Source organism: Xyrauchen texanus, chromosome 30 (genome assembly GCF_025860055.1).
Source record: "Xyrauchen texanus isolate HMW12.3.18 chromosome 30, RBS_HiC_50CHRs, whole genome shotgun sequence".
NCBI classification, from domain to species: domain Eukaryota; kingdom Metazoa; phylum Chordata; class Actinopteri; order Cypriniformes; family Catostomidae; genus Xyrauchen; species Xyrauchen texanus.
This window is the reverse complement of record NC_068305.1, coordinates 34,755,244-34,775,560: the sequence shown is the minus strand read 5'-3', so window position 1 is coordinate 34,775,560 and position 20,317 is coordinate 34,755,244. Positions and strand designations below refer to the sequence as shown.

The 20,317-nt window shown below is 36.7% G+C and overlaps 1 protein-coding gene across 1 annotated transcript in view; it reads right to left on the bottom strand.

Annotated features, from left to right (window-relative positions):
* Positions 1 to 20,317, bottom strand: part of LOC127623828 (mannosyl-oligosaccharide 1,2-alpha-mannosidase IA-like) — a 143,297-nt gene that overhangs the window by 31,485 nt on the left and 91,495 nt on the right. Inside the window, exon 5 of the mRNA XM_052098375.1 lies at positions 16,590 to 16,684. Within this exon, the coding sequence (XP_051954335.1) occupies positions 16,590 to 16,684 (95 nt within the window). The remainder of the gene's footprint in view (positions 1 to 16,589; positions 16,685 to 20,317) is intronic.

The following is a 20,317-nucleotide window of genomic DNA, read 5'->3' as shown; positions in this document are numbered from 1 at the left end:
TGTGAAAGTGCTATCAAAAATGATCACCTATCCCTTGATTCACAGCCTAACTTGAAAGGCCAATACAACCCAAGTGTGAATGTTTTACGAGGCAATTTTTATACCTCAATTTGCTTTTACTTTAATTTATTCTAAATGTAGGATAAAATGTATAATCAACTGAAACCACAAGTATGCAGAAATCAGTATACTGATCAAATAAATAATTTATTTGCATTAAAGGGGTCATGACATGGTTTTTTTTATTGTATTATTATGTTCCCTTAGGTGCAATTATAGTATTAATATATTTTTTTTTTAAGAAAAACTTTTAAAATCTAGTGATTTATGACCTTTTCCCACCCTGTTTCTCATCCTCTGATTCAAACAGTCTGTTTTGGGGGCGTTTTCCATTTAAGACTTCAGTGTTAACGCCCACTGTTATGATTGGCTAACGTCAGTGCCTATGTATCAATTATTGACGCCCCAGCCAGAACAATATGCAAGTAAACTAAGTAAAAACACTGTGATTATTCATAATGAATGAAATTGCGCTTTAAAAAGTAGTTTAAAGTTTAAAATAGATTACTTACAGTTTGCGTCGTCGTTGTTCCCAGAATAGTCGGCACAGACTTATCTTTGAGCAACAGTTTTCTGGCAAAGCCAGCATCATATTGAGATTTGTTCTCAAAACAGTCATCCTTAAAATGTACAGAACAAACGCTTAAGTTAACACTGCCGTGACTGGGACGTCCTCAAAAAATAAACTGCATCCATTTTTCCCTGACGTCTGGATCTTTCGGCAGCTTATTCAGAGGTTTTGTTTGACCACAGCCAGGAACAGCACATCTGTGTGGCATCGTAATTTTCCTGTGCACAAGTAGTCTCTGTCAGAGCTTGCTGTCCATCGACTGAACACTTGTGAGGCGCACGGCGATACGAAATAAGCGTAATTGTCTTGCGCTTAAAGCGTAGTTATCTTGTGCTGGAGGCGGTCATATGCAAACGCTGTTACGTCACTTCTAACCGACACGTCACTTCTAACCATGAATCCAGAACGAGCTGTATTTTGAGCTTGATTAAATAAATGATTCGTTTAGAATGGGGAGGACGTCTTAAAATATTAAACTTGCAGGACGTTTTAATGATACAAAGACCTCTTATATACCAAAAGATCAAGGCAAATTTGGTTTCTCATGTCATGACCCCTTTAAATCTAATGTTATAAGGGGCCTGAGTAGCTCAGCAAGTAAAGACACTGACTACCACACCTGGAGTTGCAAGTTTGAATGCAGGGCGTGCTGAGTGACTCCAGTCAGGCTTCCTAAGCAACCAATTGGCCCGGTTGCTAGGGTGGGTAGGGTTGCATTGGGTTAAGCTCCTCATGGTCGCTTTAATGTGGTTCTCGCTCTCGGTGGGGCACATGGTGAATTGTGCGTGGATGCCGCGGAGAATAGTGTGAGCCTCCACACGTGCTAGGTCTCTGTGGTAACGCGCTCAACAAGCCACGTGATTAAATGTGCGGATTAACATCTCAGACATGGAGGCAACTGAGATTCGTCTTCCACCAAATCAAGTCAAATCAAATCAAATCACTTTATTGTCACACTACCATGTACACAAGTGCAACAGTAGGTGAAATTCTTGTGTGCAGTTCCGAGCAACATGGCAGTCATGACAGTGACGAGACATATACCAATTACAATAAACAACATACTTACACAAAACAATTTACAAATCAAATGTACACATACTTACACAACACAATAATTATATACAATGTACAGTAAACAATACACACAATATACAATACACAATACAATAAGTAAGGAGTATATATATATATATATATGAAGTAGTATATTGAGGAGAATATGTTGACAGTCCAGTGTGAGATTGTAGATGAATAAAGTGCAGTGCTAATTACTAATCCTGATAGATCAAGTGTTCACCACCCGGATTGAGGCGAGTCACTATGCCACCACGAGGACCTAGAGCACATTGGGAATTGGGCATGCCAAATTGGGGAGAAAAGGGGGAGAAAATCCCCCCAAAATTGTTATATATTTATTTTTGTATCACATAAGAAGAAATAAATTGTTGACTCTCTTGAAACCACTGAATTCCACCTCCGGTTTGCATCAAAGTTATTAAAAATTACAGTCTGACTTCTCATTATACTCCTTATTACAAGACTACTTGCCAATAAATTAATAAATGAAAGATGACTCGCAATACCCAGATGACTGGGAATAATCATATATATATAAATTCGAAATTGAACAACAGTGGCCATACAGGTTCCTATGTCTTACATTCAGTGATTTGAAAAAGTATTTGCCCCTTCCTGATTTCTTCCATTTTTGTGTATTTTCATCCTAAATGGTTTTAGATCTTCAAACGAGATAAAACATAAAACAAAGGCAACCTGACTACAGCTTTCAAGAAAGAAAAAAAAAAAAGAAAGAAATTACACACACACACACACACACACACACACACACACACACACACACACACACACACACACACACACACACACACACACACACACACACCACCTATATCATATGTGGAAAAACTAACTGCCCCCTTAAACTTATTGGCTGGTTGTTCTACCTGCAAACAACTGCAACCAAATGCGCCTGATAACTGGAGATCAGTCTTTCACAAGACTGTAGTGGAAATCTATCCCATTCTTCTTAGCAGAACTACTTTAGTTCAGCCACATTGGAGGGTTTTCAAACATTAACTGCCCATTTATGGTCCTGCCACAGCATCTCAATCAAGTTCAAGTCAGGACTTTGATTAGGCCACTCCAAAACATTAATTTTGCTTCTTTTGATCCATTCAGAAGTGGACTTACTCCTATGTTTTAGATCATTGCATTTCTGCATAATCCATTTGCACTTGAGCTTCAACTCACAGATTTAGGATTGATTTTGAGTGCAGAATTCATGTTTCCCTTAATTATTTCAAGTTGCGCTGGACCTGAAGCAGCAAAGCATCTCCACATCATCGCACTACTACAACCATGCTTGACAGTAGGTATGATGTTCTTTTTGTGGAAGTCTGTTACATCTGGAAATTGATTTATGCTAGATGTAACGGGACCCCTGTCTTCCAAACAGTTCCACTTTCAATTCATCAGTGCACTGAACATTCTCCCAAAAGGTTTGAGGATCATCATAATGTGTTTAGGCAAAATTCAGATGAGCCTTAATGTTCTTCAGGGTTAGCAGGGGTTTTTGCCTCGCGACTCTTCCATGGATGGCATTTTTGGCCAGTGAATTTCTGATAGTGGAGTCAGGAAGAGTGACCATTATTGATGCGAAAGAGGCATGCAGTTCCTTGGATGTTGTCCTTGGTTTCTTTTGTGACTTCCTGGATGAGTCGTTGCTGTGCTCTTGAAGGAATTTTGGAAGGTCGGACACTTCTGGGAAGGTTCACTACTGTGACAAGTTTTCTCCTTTTGGAGATGATGGCTGTCAATATGGATCTTTGGAGTCCCAGAGCCTTTGAAATAGCTTTATTACATTCCTAGACTGATGTATTTAAATCACCTGATTCCTCATCATTTCTGGAATTTCTTTCGACCTTGGCATATTATGCTACTGGGTGAGACCTTTTAGCCAACTTCATGAAAAAGAAAAAAAAGTTCTATTTAGATGTTGATTTAATTGAAAAGGGCTGGCAGTAATCAGACTTGGGTGTGTCCATTATGAATGCAGTTTTATAGATTTGGGGACTTAGTAACTAAGGGGGCAAAAACTTTTTCAAACAGGCCCATTTGGTATTGGATAAAGGTTTTGCTTCATTAAATAACATTATCATTTAAAAACTGTATTTTGTGTTTACTCAGATTGCCTTTGTTTTATGATAGATTTTGTTACATTTTTTTGAAACGATTTAGTATGAGATATACAAAAAAATAAATACAAAATAAAACAGAAGAAATCAGGGTGGGGGCAAATACTTTTTAACAACACTGTATTTCAGAGAACCAAATATAACGTGTGTTATAGCTAGATCTGAGATGGGTTTATCTGTAGTGTAGGCCTAGTCATAAAATGTCAAACGATTCAAAAGTTTGCGTTTCAGCTGGTTTAGAGAACAGCACAATTGGCTCTGAGATCTTGTTACGTGTGCTTTGAAGCAAGAGTGTTTTTCAAGACAGCATAAAGATATGAGAACCTTTTCTGCACAACCTGTACACAATAATAAGTGAACGAGACCCATTAAGAGTAGCACTGATCTACGGGTATCTTAGATCTACGGCACTTGCCACAAGTTCAAACAAAATGTCCCTTGCAATTAGGCCAATCACATCGCACACATATTCCTAACAGTTATTTCCCATGTCTTTTAAATTTATTAGCCAGCTAGAGTTTAAGCGTCAGGGGCACTGTTGTGACTCGGACATTTCTCATACTTAAACAGAGATGTTTATGTTTATACAAAAATATGTTTATACCATTCTTTATACTGCAATATTTGTTTAACTGTAACGCTCAATTAAAATGTAGAACAACGTTCCATAATTTTGTTTGATTTAATTTAATTGATGTTGAGAGACCTAAAAATGAATTAAACAGAGCTCCGGCTCTCAGAGGATGGGGAAAAGAGAGTAATGTCTAATTATAATCTGACCCCTCTTTTTCTTTGAAAAAGCCAGAAGCATCAATCCCTATCAAGCAACTATCAGGAATAAATATGCCTGTTATATAACCTCTACATATGCCTGTAATAGATGAATACCAGAAATAAATGCGAACAATTGTAAAATACCATTTAGGAGGACATCAATTATCTGGAGAGGAAAATGACAGGAGAACAGCACACAGCATGTTGCCTATTCAAAACTCCATTATGAAGCTTACATTTTGAACCAACACTGAACATCTCAGCAAGGTGCAACCATCAAGTAATTACAGTCTTGTCTTTTGGTGAGAGGATTACATTATGTGAAAGGCACATCTAACCATCTCAATAGGAAATCAGTGTTTATTCTGACTCATTACAATTTGAGTGTTACTTATGTCAATGGAGTGACTCACAGTTGCATGTACATGTCAATTGTGATGTCATCAGAGGAACTAGATTTTCACATTTTCTTATGGCCACATCCACACTAATTCATTTTCATTTGAAAAGCAGAGATTTTGCTACATTAATGCCTCTCATCCTCACTGAAACAGAATTTTTCTACAAGAAAAATGTAGACATTTGGAAACGCTCTCCATTACTGTAGATTTTGTAAACGCTGTACTATTTATGATTTGTTGGTTAAAAATGAACAAATTGCCATTATTGACTAAGTGCATAAACAATCAGAGTTCAAAGCAATGACCTGATCTTACCCTAATTCCTTTCGGTAAGCCTATACAAATAATTTGTATTTTGAGCTGTTGGGTCAGATTTGGCGCTAAATCTCTGGCTTAAGTCATTGTTCTTTGCATCATTACGTCATGTCCGTCAACACAGGAAAGAAGTGCCAGCTGTCGACTGTTCCGGGTGAGGATGTCACAATCGCACAGTTCGGATGGCATTGCTGCAGTCTGGATGGATGTTTATTTGTTATGCGTTTGACAAAATGGCTACCTGCTATAATGCTTGGAATTGGATACAGTTGTTGTCTAGTAGGGTTGTAATGTTTTTATGAATCAAACATTTCACGTGTGTTAACCGATCACGATATATCTGTTGTCAGGGGTACTGTGCAAGTTTACTAATACGTCTGACTTCTGAAATTGACTTCTTGTACACATTATTTTCGTGTTTAATAAAGTATATTTTATGCCCATTTTTGCTCATTTTATGCGTTTATTTTAGTGTTATTAGGCTTACAGTTTTTACTTGCATATTCGAATGTCATGTTATTTATTTATACCTTTTTTCAGTTTTTCATTTTAGACACAGCTTTAAGTCTTTTGATGAAAATGGCCTTTAAAAATTGTCAATATTTCGTCATGCCATTTTCATAAATTTTAGTCAACGAAAATAATATATTTTACTTGATGTGCAAAATCGACAAAAAAAAGTATCAAACAGTAACAGACCAAACTTTAATCAAATATTCAAATATTTAGAAAAAACATGTATAGGCCTAAAAATGTTCTACATAGGTTTTCTTACATAGGCCTGTCCTTGTTGTGAAAAACTTGAGCTCCTGAAATAATAATGTATAGATGGAAGTATTAGCTACTATTTAGAAGTTAGCCTTTATTCTGAATTATTCATGCTTTAGAGACTTATATTAGATTAATATTGCGTGTATTGTGTTTAATATGGAAACAGTGTATTCACAACGCAAGTTATGCAATGCAAATTACGCATATTCTGACTAGTGTGTCATTTAGTTCAAGTTTACACGTTCATTCATTTCATTGTGCAGATGTAAGTTGTTCCATAAATGTTGTGGATGTACTGATGAATCTCATGTATACATAGGATGCATTTGAAAGAGGTATTTACCCCATTTTAAAGCGGTTGATTTTGCCTGTGTTAGCGCTTTCAATTTACACAGCTCAAGCTGAGAAATGACCAACACACTGGATTAATGGATTAGATAAATCCATATATAATATCTTCTTTTTACAGACTCTCAAGATATTTCTTCTTCTGTTTATATATTGCACTGTAAATATCTTGCAGTATAAGTTTTATCATAATTTTTTTGTCAATAGCATGCTTTAATAAAATAATTTAATTATCGCCATGATGCGCCTTTTTCATCTAGTCTTTATCATTGACGAAATAAAAAAAAACTTTATCCAAATAACGTTTACATCAGTGATTTCGTTGATGAGATTAACACTACATAATGTAGCACATTATGACTCCGGCTCTGAATATCTTCCAGGCAATGTTTAGGTAGCTCAAATAATGAGATTCATCCGCCAGAGGAGCAGTGTTGATAAACAACTGATGCAAAGTGTTCTTCTGCAGATTGCTTGCAATTTTAAGGTATCGCTCATGACCGTAGCTTAAACGGTACAGGGTGAGTTACGAATCAAAGTTTAATACTTTGGGTTACAAGTTCGTTCAAATGCCTAAGTAGGAGCTCAAACTCGAAGTATGAGCAAAAGCAACAGAAACACTTGCCTTAGGAAGCACCATTAATTAAACTGAAGGTTGACATGGCCTTGATGCTATGGTGCACATAACGATTCATGCAACTTTTTTACCCATTCCATACCACTCCATGTTTTATTTTGAGCCCAACATTTATTTACAAGAAATGTGCATACTTTTAGAAGAGAAGTCAGACTAGTAGCACGTTAAATCTTATTTATTGGGGATCCTTTATCTGGCTGTCTAGTTCTCAAAAGCCACCAGGATGGGCTGAAGAAGAAAGATAAGCCGTGGAAGAAATGACCATGAAAAATGTTGAATCAGAGAAGAAATCTCTTCAATGATGGGTTCAACAGTCACATACACATGACTAGATGGGATGAGGATGTGGAGAGTTGAAAAGCAGAGAAATTTCTCATCATACCACTCTTTTACTGAACACGTCTGTATGAAGTCACTTAAAGGTGAACGTAAAAGTAAAAATAGAGAAACTGCAGGCTGCTTGACTTCTAGCTAGGGGAATGGAAAATAAAGCATGTAACGAAGCATTTATATTTTTGCATGAAGGGAAACGTTTTCCACTTGAATCGTTAACGAGTTGCATATGTGGAATTTGCAGAAATTTAGGTCTGCATCTGTGCATGTTGGAGGAACCATGAGGGTGCATGTACTTGGTGATTGCTCGAGTATGTGACACAGTTCAGTAGTTTAAACATTTGGATGCCCAGGGCAGGAATGTGAGATGAAGGTAGAGGGATGGCTGCAGGAGATGACCTCCTACCTCATTAGCACGGATTCTACACCAAATAATGCACACAGCATTAAGTTGTCCAATTGACACTTCGCTAAGCTCTGCCCCCCTTGGTTACCGTTGCGCACTCTGACAAGCTTTGCAGAACTCCCCATAGGAATGAATGGGAGATTGCTGTGAATGCCGCAACATTTTGCTAAATATTCTCTTCACAAATTGTTAGATTACACAGTAATTTGATTGAAATCTCTGGCAATTAAGGCAAACAAATATCACAGTCACATAAAAAAAGTGTCACTTGATAGCGATTACAAACCTCATAACATTAGTGTAAGTAAAAAGAACTGCTAATAACATCTTATAACACAGTCATGATGCTGTATGAACTCTTTATTTACCATCACCTTTAATAAGACCTGAATCAATACGTAAATGTACTAATGTTAAGTTGTTAGCTTTAATTTACCTTGGAGGAAATGTAGGTGTCCTCGCTGATGTTATGCTCATTTGGGAATGAGGAATGACACACTTTAATCCATAATATGCTCTTCTCAATATTTCAAAAAGTAAGAAAAAACACTGTGTGCATGCTCTCTAGGTACCTCGTATCACTATTATAAGTGACCCAGCAACATCGTTTTTTGTTTTTTATTATCATTTAGATAAAATGCCACTTTAAACCACTCACACTCATTACTCCCATAGGCTTTCATTGTAAAAAGGCAAACGCTTGTCAGAGTAATGGCGGAGGAGCACCAGTTGCCAAGACAGGACCGGTCAGAAAGCTTTTAAGATGGGGCTTAGCGAAGGGTCCATTTCTGGGGCCAGATTCATGAAACATTCTTAAGAAGAAATTTCTTCTTTACTACCATTTTCTTCTTAATTTCTAATTTTTTGTATTCCTGAAAAAACTTCTGAAGCATTAAAATTCTCGAGAAAAAAAAAATCGTAAACATCGTCGTAAATAACATCTTAAAGTTAAGATAACCTCACAGTTGTCTTCAATTCTAAAAGGTAAGATGTTTAGTGAATTTACTGGGTTTATCATGTTGAGTCTGAAGTCATAATGGGCTGTTTACATAGAAATCAGATTTTAGACCAAAGAACGTTTTCGACTGTTTTGTGTTTAATGATATATTTATTTTCAGCCTTCAAACCATGTACATGTTATCACCGAATTCAAACAATAAATGTTGTTTTGAAGCTTCTTAATTTGATGACCAATCATGATTATTCAAACGGATGCACTGCATATAGCACTCTCTTTCAGTGATCTTAAGAGTTCAGAGAAACATAATAATTATAACATCAGAAAGCTGAGACTTTCATTTTCACCCCCCATCAACATCCCTATTGGAGATGGGCACTGTGGAGACAGCCTCCGCCACCTTTACCCATTTACCCGCCTCTTAATTTCTGGCGTGATATTATTATCAAGCTTCCCAAGGAGAACTTTGTCCTTGCAGTAATTTCCTCAAAAGAACATCCAGTTCTTGTCTACTGAAGTTTTTGTTCTTTTCTTCTCCTCTATGTCAAATTAAAAGTTATCAAATAGTTAGCAGCAAGCAAATTCTCCTATGATGGTAGTGTCATTAAACTAACATATCTCACGCACATTACATTCAAAAACATGTTTGAGAGGTGCTTGCTAAATTTACCAGTGTTGAAGTATTGAACTTGTTGTAGACTATTAGACAAGGCAAGCCCATGAGCAGAATGATCAGACAATGTCAAGCCTGTCTTTTTATTCTTAAGAAAAAAAAATTATGATGTCCTTAAGAAAATATTTGAGAACTTCTTAATACTTTTTCAAGAATTGCACTTAGGCACTTTATGAACTTCTTATAATTTATTCTAAGAATTTTCCAAATTTTTTTCTCAAGGTCATTTTCGTGAAACCGGTCCCTGTAGACCAAACTAATTCTTTCAGATCGTCACAACAGATTATAAATGGTGTGTATGAGTGACAATGTTTCAATGTCTATATGAAAAGAACTAGGGCTGAATACAATCAAATCTTAGGAAAACAATTGTGAAAATTTCTGAAGATAAATAATGAGTAAATAATGAGAACGATAAGAACATTTTAAGTCGTCTCATTATGAGTACAAAATAGATTTGCTTTTCTTAAGTTAGAAAATAAGAAGTAAATACTAGTTAAGAAGAATTAAGAATGTTTTGTGAATCCGGCCACTGGTCAACAATCAACTGTCCTTTTATTTCAACAGATCAATATTTTTATGTCTTCAAAAGCTAATTGTGCTTTCAAATGAACTGCTCCCTCATGAGATGTTTTTGTGTGTGTGTGTCTAAGAGATAAAAAATGTAAGTGTGTACATTTTACACACTTTTTTTACACACAAAAAGTAATCAAGGATTGACAGAAAGAGAAACAAAACTGGGTTTGGAAGAAAAAAATTAAGAAAGTTTGGAGGATAAATAAGATTCTAAGTGCAATATAATTTAACATATATAAGTAATCAAGGATTAAACAATAGTAATGATCGTTCAATGTGCAAGTGGAAAATGAAGCAAACCAAAACGGCTGTATCAAGAACCAAAAAGCAAATCATGACACACTTACAGCAATTGTAATTTCAAACTCTGTGGCTAATTTAACAATTACTTTGTGGATTTCCAAGCAGCATTCAACGTAAAAAAAATAAATGATGCTACAATTAGATATTATACATTATAAATGTTGTTCAACATATAAATGTTAGGCTCATGCAGTGAATCGCTTTTATGCACATGTAACGAGAAGCATATGCCAAAACATGTGCTCAGGAAAAGTCATCAACACAGACCCTCAGTCTTGCTACAGCCAAATCTGGGCCAAGGTTGTCTGTAAAAAATAGGCCTCTGATTTTAGTTTTTTTTGCCTGGAACGCTGGGTACTCCAGCAGACAGACGGAATAATAATGAAGCCCATTTAAGACAGTCCAAATCAAACCACATAAAAAAACCAAATCATGGTTGGCTCAAAGCTTGTAGCTTCTGCAAGTGGGTTAAATCCTCACATCGGAGGGTCCATAGTTCTCATGTTCTGACATATCTGTCAAAATATATTGTTTAATATAAATTTATGAGCTGTTTATCACCTCGTCCTAATAAGGGGTTTATGTGGGTTTCATACTACTCTACCACGTATCACTTTCCTCTACATAAGATCATCTCTAGATTTACTTAATTAAACAGATTCAGAAGAGACTATAAATTCATACCACAGAACCTCAAGATTGCTATGATTCATGCTCTCATCAGACATTGAATATGATTATGATCTTGTCTCTGGAGCTTTCAACGCGCAGGAACGCAAGGCTAAATGAAGCATGATAGCACCACTGAGGACCCCTTAGAACAGAAAACAGCTTGTCACTGAGTGTTTAAAAGCTCCAGCAACCTAATGTTTTATTGCTTTATGGGGGAGGTTTTCCAATTATCTTGAATCATTAGTGACTATGCTAGCATGTCAAACTTGCCATACTTGCCGTACTTATTGAAAACTGAAACTACACAAGTAAGTTCTTAACTCTACAAACGTTGTTTTACTTGAAACAATAACGCCAACTAATGTAGAGGGGTTGTTTCCCACCATGGACTATGATTTGAATTTGTTAATGATAAGATCTTGGGTCATTAATGATTGAAATTCACATCTGTTCCTCAAAACAAAGCTATCGCATGGCTTCAGAAGACTTTTAATATAGTGCATGAGTCATGTGGTTTTTATCCTTTGTGGAGCTTCACCTAAACAAAGGTTTCATAACTGATGAACTATTACAAAGATGGAAATCAGTTGAGATTGTACTTGCTTGGCTGGGTATCGCTACAGATTTCCTGATTTGATTCTGATTCATTTGTGTTTTTTCAAATTATAATGTCCATTTTGCTTACATAAGAAAGAAATAGCATGATCTTGAAAGCAGTATCAATGATTTAAGAACGATTTATGAAATTATCTTATATGTATTATAATATATAAATTATTTTTAAAGCTACTAAAGTTATAGAGCCAAGAGCAGTGTTTTTATTATTTTTTTTTTATATTTTTTTTTACTTTTTTCGTTTGAAACAACATACTAAACATGAGCAGCTCCATTAGGCTGGATTACACCTCAAGTCCAATGTTTTGTATTCAATTCAATTCAATTCAATTCAATTTTATTTGTATAGCGCCTTTCACAACACACATCGCTTCAAAGCAGCTTCACAGAACATCAGCATTAACAGACGACAAAAACTGCAACGTCCATAAAGTCGATTAATCATCATTGTGTAATTTAGACAAAATTTGATTTTAATGGTTTAAAAATAATTAAATGATAATTATATTAACTCTTTCCCTTCCAAACACGGAATTTTCCGGGTTTTATGAAAAAAGCTTCCCGCCAAACACAGAATTTTCCTGGTATCCGTGTTTTAGGTGGAATACGGTAAGAAAGACCCAGACGCATGTTTTGAAAGAGTACGCAACTCTTTGATCAAAGAAACAGACTGCGATCATCTTAAACGTAAGTGGAGTTTTGAGAATGTAGCTCAAAATGTAGATAGAAATGCCTTTTCTCAGCTTTTTTGTCCGAAATGTTGTTTTTGACAAAGCCTACCTTTAATGCCTTAATGGCATTAAAAATAACAAATGAAGATAAAATAAAATCGTTTTTTATTTGCCTAAAAGCAGAGGCTCAGATCTTTATTTTGATATATAGCATCTTCATATATTCATGGAATTAAATATTCTGCGGGCCATTAAAGTTTTGCGAAAATCGTCAAAAACCCTGGCGGTGGCTGGCAACTTTTTTTTTTAAAACGCTGGCGGGGAAAGAGTTAATAACCCCAGTGAGCAAGCCGTAGGCGACTGTGGCAAGGAACACAAAACTCCATAAGATGTAGATTAATGGAGAAAAATAACCTTGGGAGAAACCAGACTCACTGTGGGGGCCAGTTCCCCTCTGGCTAACATTATGAATGTAATGTAAATATTAATTATGTATAGGTAAAATCATGTTTTAAAATCATTAAACTAAGTGTGTGTTAAGGTGTCAGTGAGTAAAAATCGATTGTGTTTGAACTGTAAGATTAATGACCAAAGTCTTTGAAGTCCATCTAGATTAATTGTAGAGGTTCACATAGATGCAAGTGTCCCTGTCAATTGGCCGACGAAGGCTTTTGTGGGCAATAGTTAGTCTATGCATTCCATTTCACGATCGTATCCAATTTTTATATCCAATATATCTTTAAGATTCACCTTTTGGCCTATTAACAGTGGTTGATGTAATGAGCATCCCTGGCATAAAGAAAAAGATAGATCATTTGATTTTAAGAATCGATATCGGGATAGTTCAAATGAAGATTTTTTATTTATTGGAAAATGACTTTTTTGAAAATGACCCTAATTGCTAGTGCGTGTGTTAACTAAGCATCTGAGACGAGTTCAATTCCAACTCTCTCTCCCCCAACAACTTTGTGTCTCTCTCCACTGCCCTATCATATAAAAGCATTACAAGCCCTTGGAAATCACACAATCCTTTTATAAGGCTCTCTTTGAAATGCGTTTAACTGTGAACATTTTATAAAGAAGCATTTAAATCAAGTTCAGCACTCAGAACACAGTTACATAACCATATACAGTACAGCCTGAAAAGGGGCTGCAATGTGAATCAGACACATACCATGGCGCCAGGTGGTAAAGCCAAAATTAACTATAGAATGAATGCGAACAACATTAGTGGTGAGGACAGAAACAATGATGACCCACATCGAGGGAGGAAAATGCCCTCACTGGAGGAGATAGGAGCACTTGTGCTAAGTGCAGATATGGTGAGAAACTACATATATTAACTAACAAACAGGAAGTGAAGAACATTTGTCCTGTAGCTGTTATTAGCTACTCCTTGTTATAAAATGGTGAATGCTTGACTGCTCCATTTAGAGCATTTGTCAGAGCATTTCACTCCTGTTCTAGACCTATTAGACAAGGATAAACTTCAGGCAGTCAATGTGAAGCACTTTGATAAACCTTGAATTGTTTCGGTTCTTTACCATAAGCTGCCTGCACAATCTGCAGTGTCCTTGCTTGCATTTATAGGCTGCAAAAAGACAAATGTTAGGAAGTATGTAAGGCGAGTGATATCTTGTCCAATTTAATACAAAATAAAAGTTGCTTTTCACAGAATCTCTATCTGATTTCTTGTCTGCCCATAATGGAAGAGCTCTAGGAAGTCAGACATCTACAGTATAACAGACCAAGACAATTAGGAGCTTTTACTTTTTTATAGTGCATGAAATAAAACTGGTATTCTTTCACACACAAACAAACATGCACACTATTCTGTTCAAATTCAGATTGCTGAAATCAACACCATCTGCCATAGAAATAGTCAACAAAAGCTGGCACTATTTAGCCTAATGGTTATCTCCCAGGTTCAATACAACTTTAGCTCTATCTACAGCATCTGTGGCAATCTGGGATTCAATAATTTCGACTCGTCTCTCAGTTTGCTAAACCGCATTAACAGTAATGCAATTACAATGGATGTCTATTGGGCAAGACATTCCGGAGGGTTTAAAAGCAGAAATGTGTTGTGTTTTTGTTAAAGCACTGAAGGTATATTAAAAGTAAATACAACAGTTAGTTCCGGTCCTCAAATCTGATTGGACGAGAGACGTTTCATAAGCAATGATGGTCTGACACCATCGGCACTCCGACGCTTCACTGTGTGTGTATCACTCCGCATGTGTTCTTGACGTTCTAAAATAAAGTGTAAAAGTAGTGCATATGTGTTAAGAGCTATGGTTACATATGTTAGCCAGCAGGTGATGGCAAAAGATAATTTTTGTGTGTAATATGAGTCAGTTAGTTGAAGAAATTAATCCGCATCAGCCGTTTACATACAACAGCTCTTCGTGAACGCTTACTACACTCCACTAAGCTAGGTAATAGCTTTAAATGATCAACCTCAGCATTACGGCTCATCACAGCTGAGAGAAACAACAGACTGATTACACAATGGGTGCTGTTTAAAATGGTGGAGGAGACTGCGGTTTCTATAGTGATTGACTATTGCACACCGGTTACTGTGAAATAGTCTCTCTCTCTCAATACACACACACACACACACACACACACACACACACACACACACACACACACACACACACACAATATTAAAACCACCTGCCTAATATTTTGTAGGTCCCCCTCCTGCCGACAAAACTGCACCATATCCAGATCTCAGAACAGCATTCTGAGATGCTATTCTTCTCACCACAATTGTACAGAGCGGTTATCAGAGTTATCGTAAACTTTGTCAGGTTGAACCAGTCTGGCCATTCTCTGTTGACATCTCTCATCACGAAGGCATTTCCATCCACAGAACCACCGCTCACTGCTGCCACATGGTTTGAGTATTTCTGCAACTGCTGATCTCTTGGATTTTCAAACACAACAGTCTCTAGAATCAAAAAAACATCCAGTGAGCAGCAGTTGTTGATGAGAGAGTTCAACAGAGAATGGCCAGACTGGTTTTTACTGACAAAGTCTACGGTAACTTAGATAACCTTGTACTCTGTACAATTGTGGTGCGGGTTGGTGCTGTATTGGCGGCACGAGGGGGACCTACACATTATTAGGCAGGTGGTTTTAATGTTGTGGCTGATCAGTGTATACATTTGCAAATAGAAAAGATTTGAATAGAAGAACAGGGTGCTCCAAAAGAGATGGCATTGCCCCCACAGAGCCCCCCACCGAACATAGTGTCAGTCTGGGATTACACGAAGAGATAGAAGCAGTTGAGACAGCCTAAATAGAGAGAAGAACTCTGATAAATTCTCCAAGAAGCTTGGTACATCCTATCTGCCAACAACCGAGAAAACTCTGTGTACAGGTGTACTTAGGAGATTTGGGGATTTTCTAAAGGCAAAGGTGGCCACACCAAATATTGATGTAGCTTTTTTATGTTTACTGAACTTTGTATGATGTTAATTGATGAATGAAAACTATTTATGGCATTATTTTATCCTCACTATTCAACATTTTTCACAAGTGCCTAAAATGTTTGCACAGAACTGTATATATCTGGAAAAAATTAAGAGACCACTGCAAAATGATCAGTTTCTCTGGATTTAATATTTATACGTATGTGTTTGAGTAAAATTAAACTAAAACATCCAGTGTTTTCAGACCTCGAATAATGCAAAGAAAACAAGTTCATATTCAATATTAATGAACACAATACTAATGTTTTAACATGGGAAGACTTCAGAAATCAATATTTAGTGGAATAACCCTGATTTTCAATCCCAGCTTTCATGCGTCTTGGCATATTTTCTACCATTCTTTTACATTGCTGTTGGGTGACAACTTGGATGGGACCTAGAACATACCTTTTAATTAATTACGCTAATGGAGTAAATCATTCCTTAATTAATATTGCTGAGAACAAGTTAACTCAAATATGTCAAAATATTTGTAAACAATTGGTTTCTAGAATTTTTTTCTCGAAACGGCCTAAAAGCACTGGCATCGAAGAAAGTCGCAGGTATTTTGCTCATTAGACAATTATAACTGTTTTGCTATAAAAATAAGCTCACCAAACCTTGTCGACTTTGTATCATATCTGACAGAACTGGGTGCACAGGTGACGGACAGCTGCTACTGGGTTTGAAGATTCAGGTACAGCTCTTGGGAGTTAGTGACACAAGCAATGGATAGATCTAACCTCCTTGGCTAAGGAAAGCCTCAGGAGCTCCTACACAAGTGTGTGTGTGTGTGAGCATCACTGACCTCTTTAGATTCAGGAGAGCCCAAGGGATACCAGTTGGGGTCTTAAAAGCAGGCAACAGCTTCTCTCCCAGTTCAACAGCTTTCTTCCTGAACACCTGAAGTGAGAGAGGGGGTGGGGTGGGGGATGAGGGATGAGAGAGTAGGAAAGAGAGAGAGGATAGTCTAAAATCAGCATTGCACAGCCACCACAAGCAGTGTAACCTCTGGCTACCCCTGCCTTTCCATAAACTCCCCATATTTATTTTATCACTCATATTAGCATAAGATATAGAGTCAGCTGACAGACAGAGAGGCATTGATATTCTGCTGAGGGCAGGATCCTGGAGATGGGATAAAAGCAGATAAGACAAGAGCACAAAGTCCACACTGACTGCTGTAAACCTGCTGGCTGCCTGTCATCTTCTGCATGCTCCCTGGCCCTTCATTCTGCCCCTCTGACATTTCAAACCATCAGGGGGCTGCAACTAATCCCTCGACCAGCAAACATGATGCATTTCCGTTGGCTACTGAGATGGTATCAGATTGAGTCGATGTCAAAACTGACTGCTCTGAATGTTTTTATCCACATACAACAAAAATGTTACAGGCCACAGAGTAACAGATGAAATGGCATTTGTTTCAATGATACTTACAGTGGCAATATTTAATATATTATTTTTGTGGCATTATATGGTACCACCTATAATATTAGCCAAGGATTCTTACACCACAAACAGAGCATTTGTATAAATAATTTTCATTTAAACTCTCTTTCTGGCCCTTACACCATGTCTAGACTAATCAATCTGTAATAATGAATGCAAAACTCCTGTGCAGCCCAACACAATCACAGCCATTCAGACGATATTTGATGTTTAATGTACAATTATGTTAAGCGAGTGTTTGGACCAATGAGAATTTACTGTGGGTGGGGCTATCCCAGTTCGATGCCACAGAAACAGAAACAAAATGGCTGGAATCGTCACTGGTTGTGATTGTGGATGGTAAACTATAGTCGTGTCTGGTTAGGACACAGACTTATACAGTTCTTATACAGAATTATACAGGTTGTTTATCCAACTGTACATTTAAGACTTCTGTATATAAATGGCCTCTGTTATTATTGGCTTATGTCCATGTAGTGATGTACTGCCCTATGTCATTTATCAGGACATACCAAGTTGCTGAATACTAAAATATGTAAATGTAGACAGTCATATGTTTGTATGCTCAAAAACTTGTTTTTCATGATATGTCTCCTTTAAACAAAGAATTATGATATCCAGTGTGTGTTGTTCTGTGTATAGCTATCATTTTATCTCCGGAGGGTTATTTTGGCAAAGGAGATGCGCACAGCAATCGCTGCAAAGCAGATCTGTCTCAAAGAGCCGGATTTGTTCGTCCCTCTTGTAATTCATCCAGTGTGTCAGAAAGCCCACAAATCCAAGGTCCCCTGATTACAACCAGAATGGCGTGTGAGAGCGTTTTAAAGCATGAGAGAGGAAAGAACATGCAGAGATTACACTGCAAAACAATGACTTGTCAAAATGTATAAAATCATAAAAGGCGAGATCAGAGACATGATGGACCCTTGTAACTTCAGCTGTCACTGGAATGTTGAAGCTACAAGGCTTTTGATACTAGAAGGGATGCACCGGTACATATTGTATGTGCTGATACCGATATCTGATTGTTTAGAACCACATTTGCCAATGCCGATAGTTTGGTGGTTCTGCTTTTTTTGTACTACCTTTAAAACCAGTGATAATTAATTACACAACTTCGAAAGAAATTAATATAATAATTGTATTCTCTTCGGCCACATTCACACTAGTCAATTTATGACATTTATGAAAAACTCTTTCATTACTTTCAAAACATTACTAACTAAAATAAATATTAAAAATCAAATAAATAATCAGCCCTGTTCATTGGCCGTTTTAAACAATGGGTCAATGTCTGATTGCACATAATTGCTTTTATCGACCAATGCAGGTCGATGCATCTTTAGAAAATTCAAAATGCATTCGTTAGAAATTAATAATGCAGCATGTTAGAGATCCAGTCTATATTTAAACATGCTACTGATCATTAATACCACATCTGAGAAGACTACAGTGCTAAAAGAGAACACACAAGTATGCTATTTGGTATGCATATTAAGGAGCAGGTCAACCGCTCCAAGCAAGCACTGATCTGTAGTATTTTCCCCAGCGCCTAGGAGGCCTAGATGAAGTCCGTGTGTGCTTGCCCTTGGTACTTCAAACACAAGGTGAGCTGTAAACCTGTCCAATCAATTCACTTCTGCGTTTCTCCTGAGTATTTGTACTAACACCTACTTCATATCAAAACAGCATTTATGCCAAGTATTGAGGAACTTTAGGATTTTAATCTGGGTTGCCCAGATTGCTTGGACTGCCATAACAGATTATGATATCATCAGCACATGCATAGTTTGAGATTATAGGAGGGCAGATCACGCAGAGCACTCCATCACTTTGATCAATCACTAATAAAACCACTACACACCAGAGTAAACAAAGCTGAGCAACTCAATAAACAATGTTCAATATATTAATATAGCCTATCAGATAAATGAGTACTGATGACTACAGTGTGCTCAGGATATCTATGGTGATTGACTTTATTCGATTAGAGTAGAGCAGAATTCACCCCCTTTTAAGTTAATTTGGCAAAATTAACTAGATTGTCATGTTTTCTGTAGAAAATGTATGTGTTGCTTGTCTCCACAATTCCAGGGTGTACACGTAGCTTGGTTATACTTGGTGGTGGTAGCATATTGGCCCAGATCAAAAGAGCCTAACCCCAATAGTATTTTTTGATAATGTTCAAATCCCCAACTTAAGTATGAGCAATAGTAATAGTGATGCTTGCCTTTGCAATTATTAAATTAATACTAAGTTTGGGAACTGAGAACTGGTCCTGGTTCAAATCCAGTTTCACTTTAAAAAAAAAAAAAACATACCGGAACTATATGATTTTCATTACTTTAGGTTCTGTTAATGGTTTTCAAATGAGCAATATTCAGCTGATGTGGCTAGAACACTATAGTAAAATACTCTGACAGTGTTTCCTGCTGTGTGATTATATGGAAGAGCTGCCCCCTACTCTGAATCTACAGTGTGAAACTTGCACCATGTCCAGTGTAGCTCTATTCTCAAACAATCGACTAATGAGAAGGCTATTTTTCATCTACCACATGAAATGCACAGTGTGACCAGTGTTGTCTGATTTTGAAAAACACTTATATATTAAGCTGTTAGCGGTTACTGTATTAATCTAACGGACTCGCAGTTTATGACTTTCATCAAGTCCAACTTGAAATTAAATAAGTAGTAATACGGTGTTATGTAATTTTAATGTTGTATTTGTTACACTCTTCTCTGTCAAAATCTAAAATGATCTCAGAAGGGGAATCACAAAATTCCTTACAATTCCCAAGCCTATTTAAAACAAATAAAAATAAAATGATTTATAATATTTTTTACATTTAATCCTGGTTTACATTATAAGTTAATTGCAGTTTGTAGAGTCTGCAATATACATTGTAATGTGTATTTTGTATACACATTACAATGAATATTGCAGACTCTAATGGTACAGAGTACTGTCATTTTGGTATCGTGACAACACTACCAAAATATCAGTAACTCTGTACCGATACCAGTGATATTGCACAGTTCTCATTACCAATTTTCATAACAAATTTATGCTGATATGGTAATGTG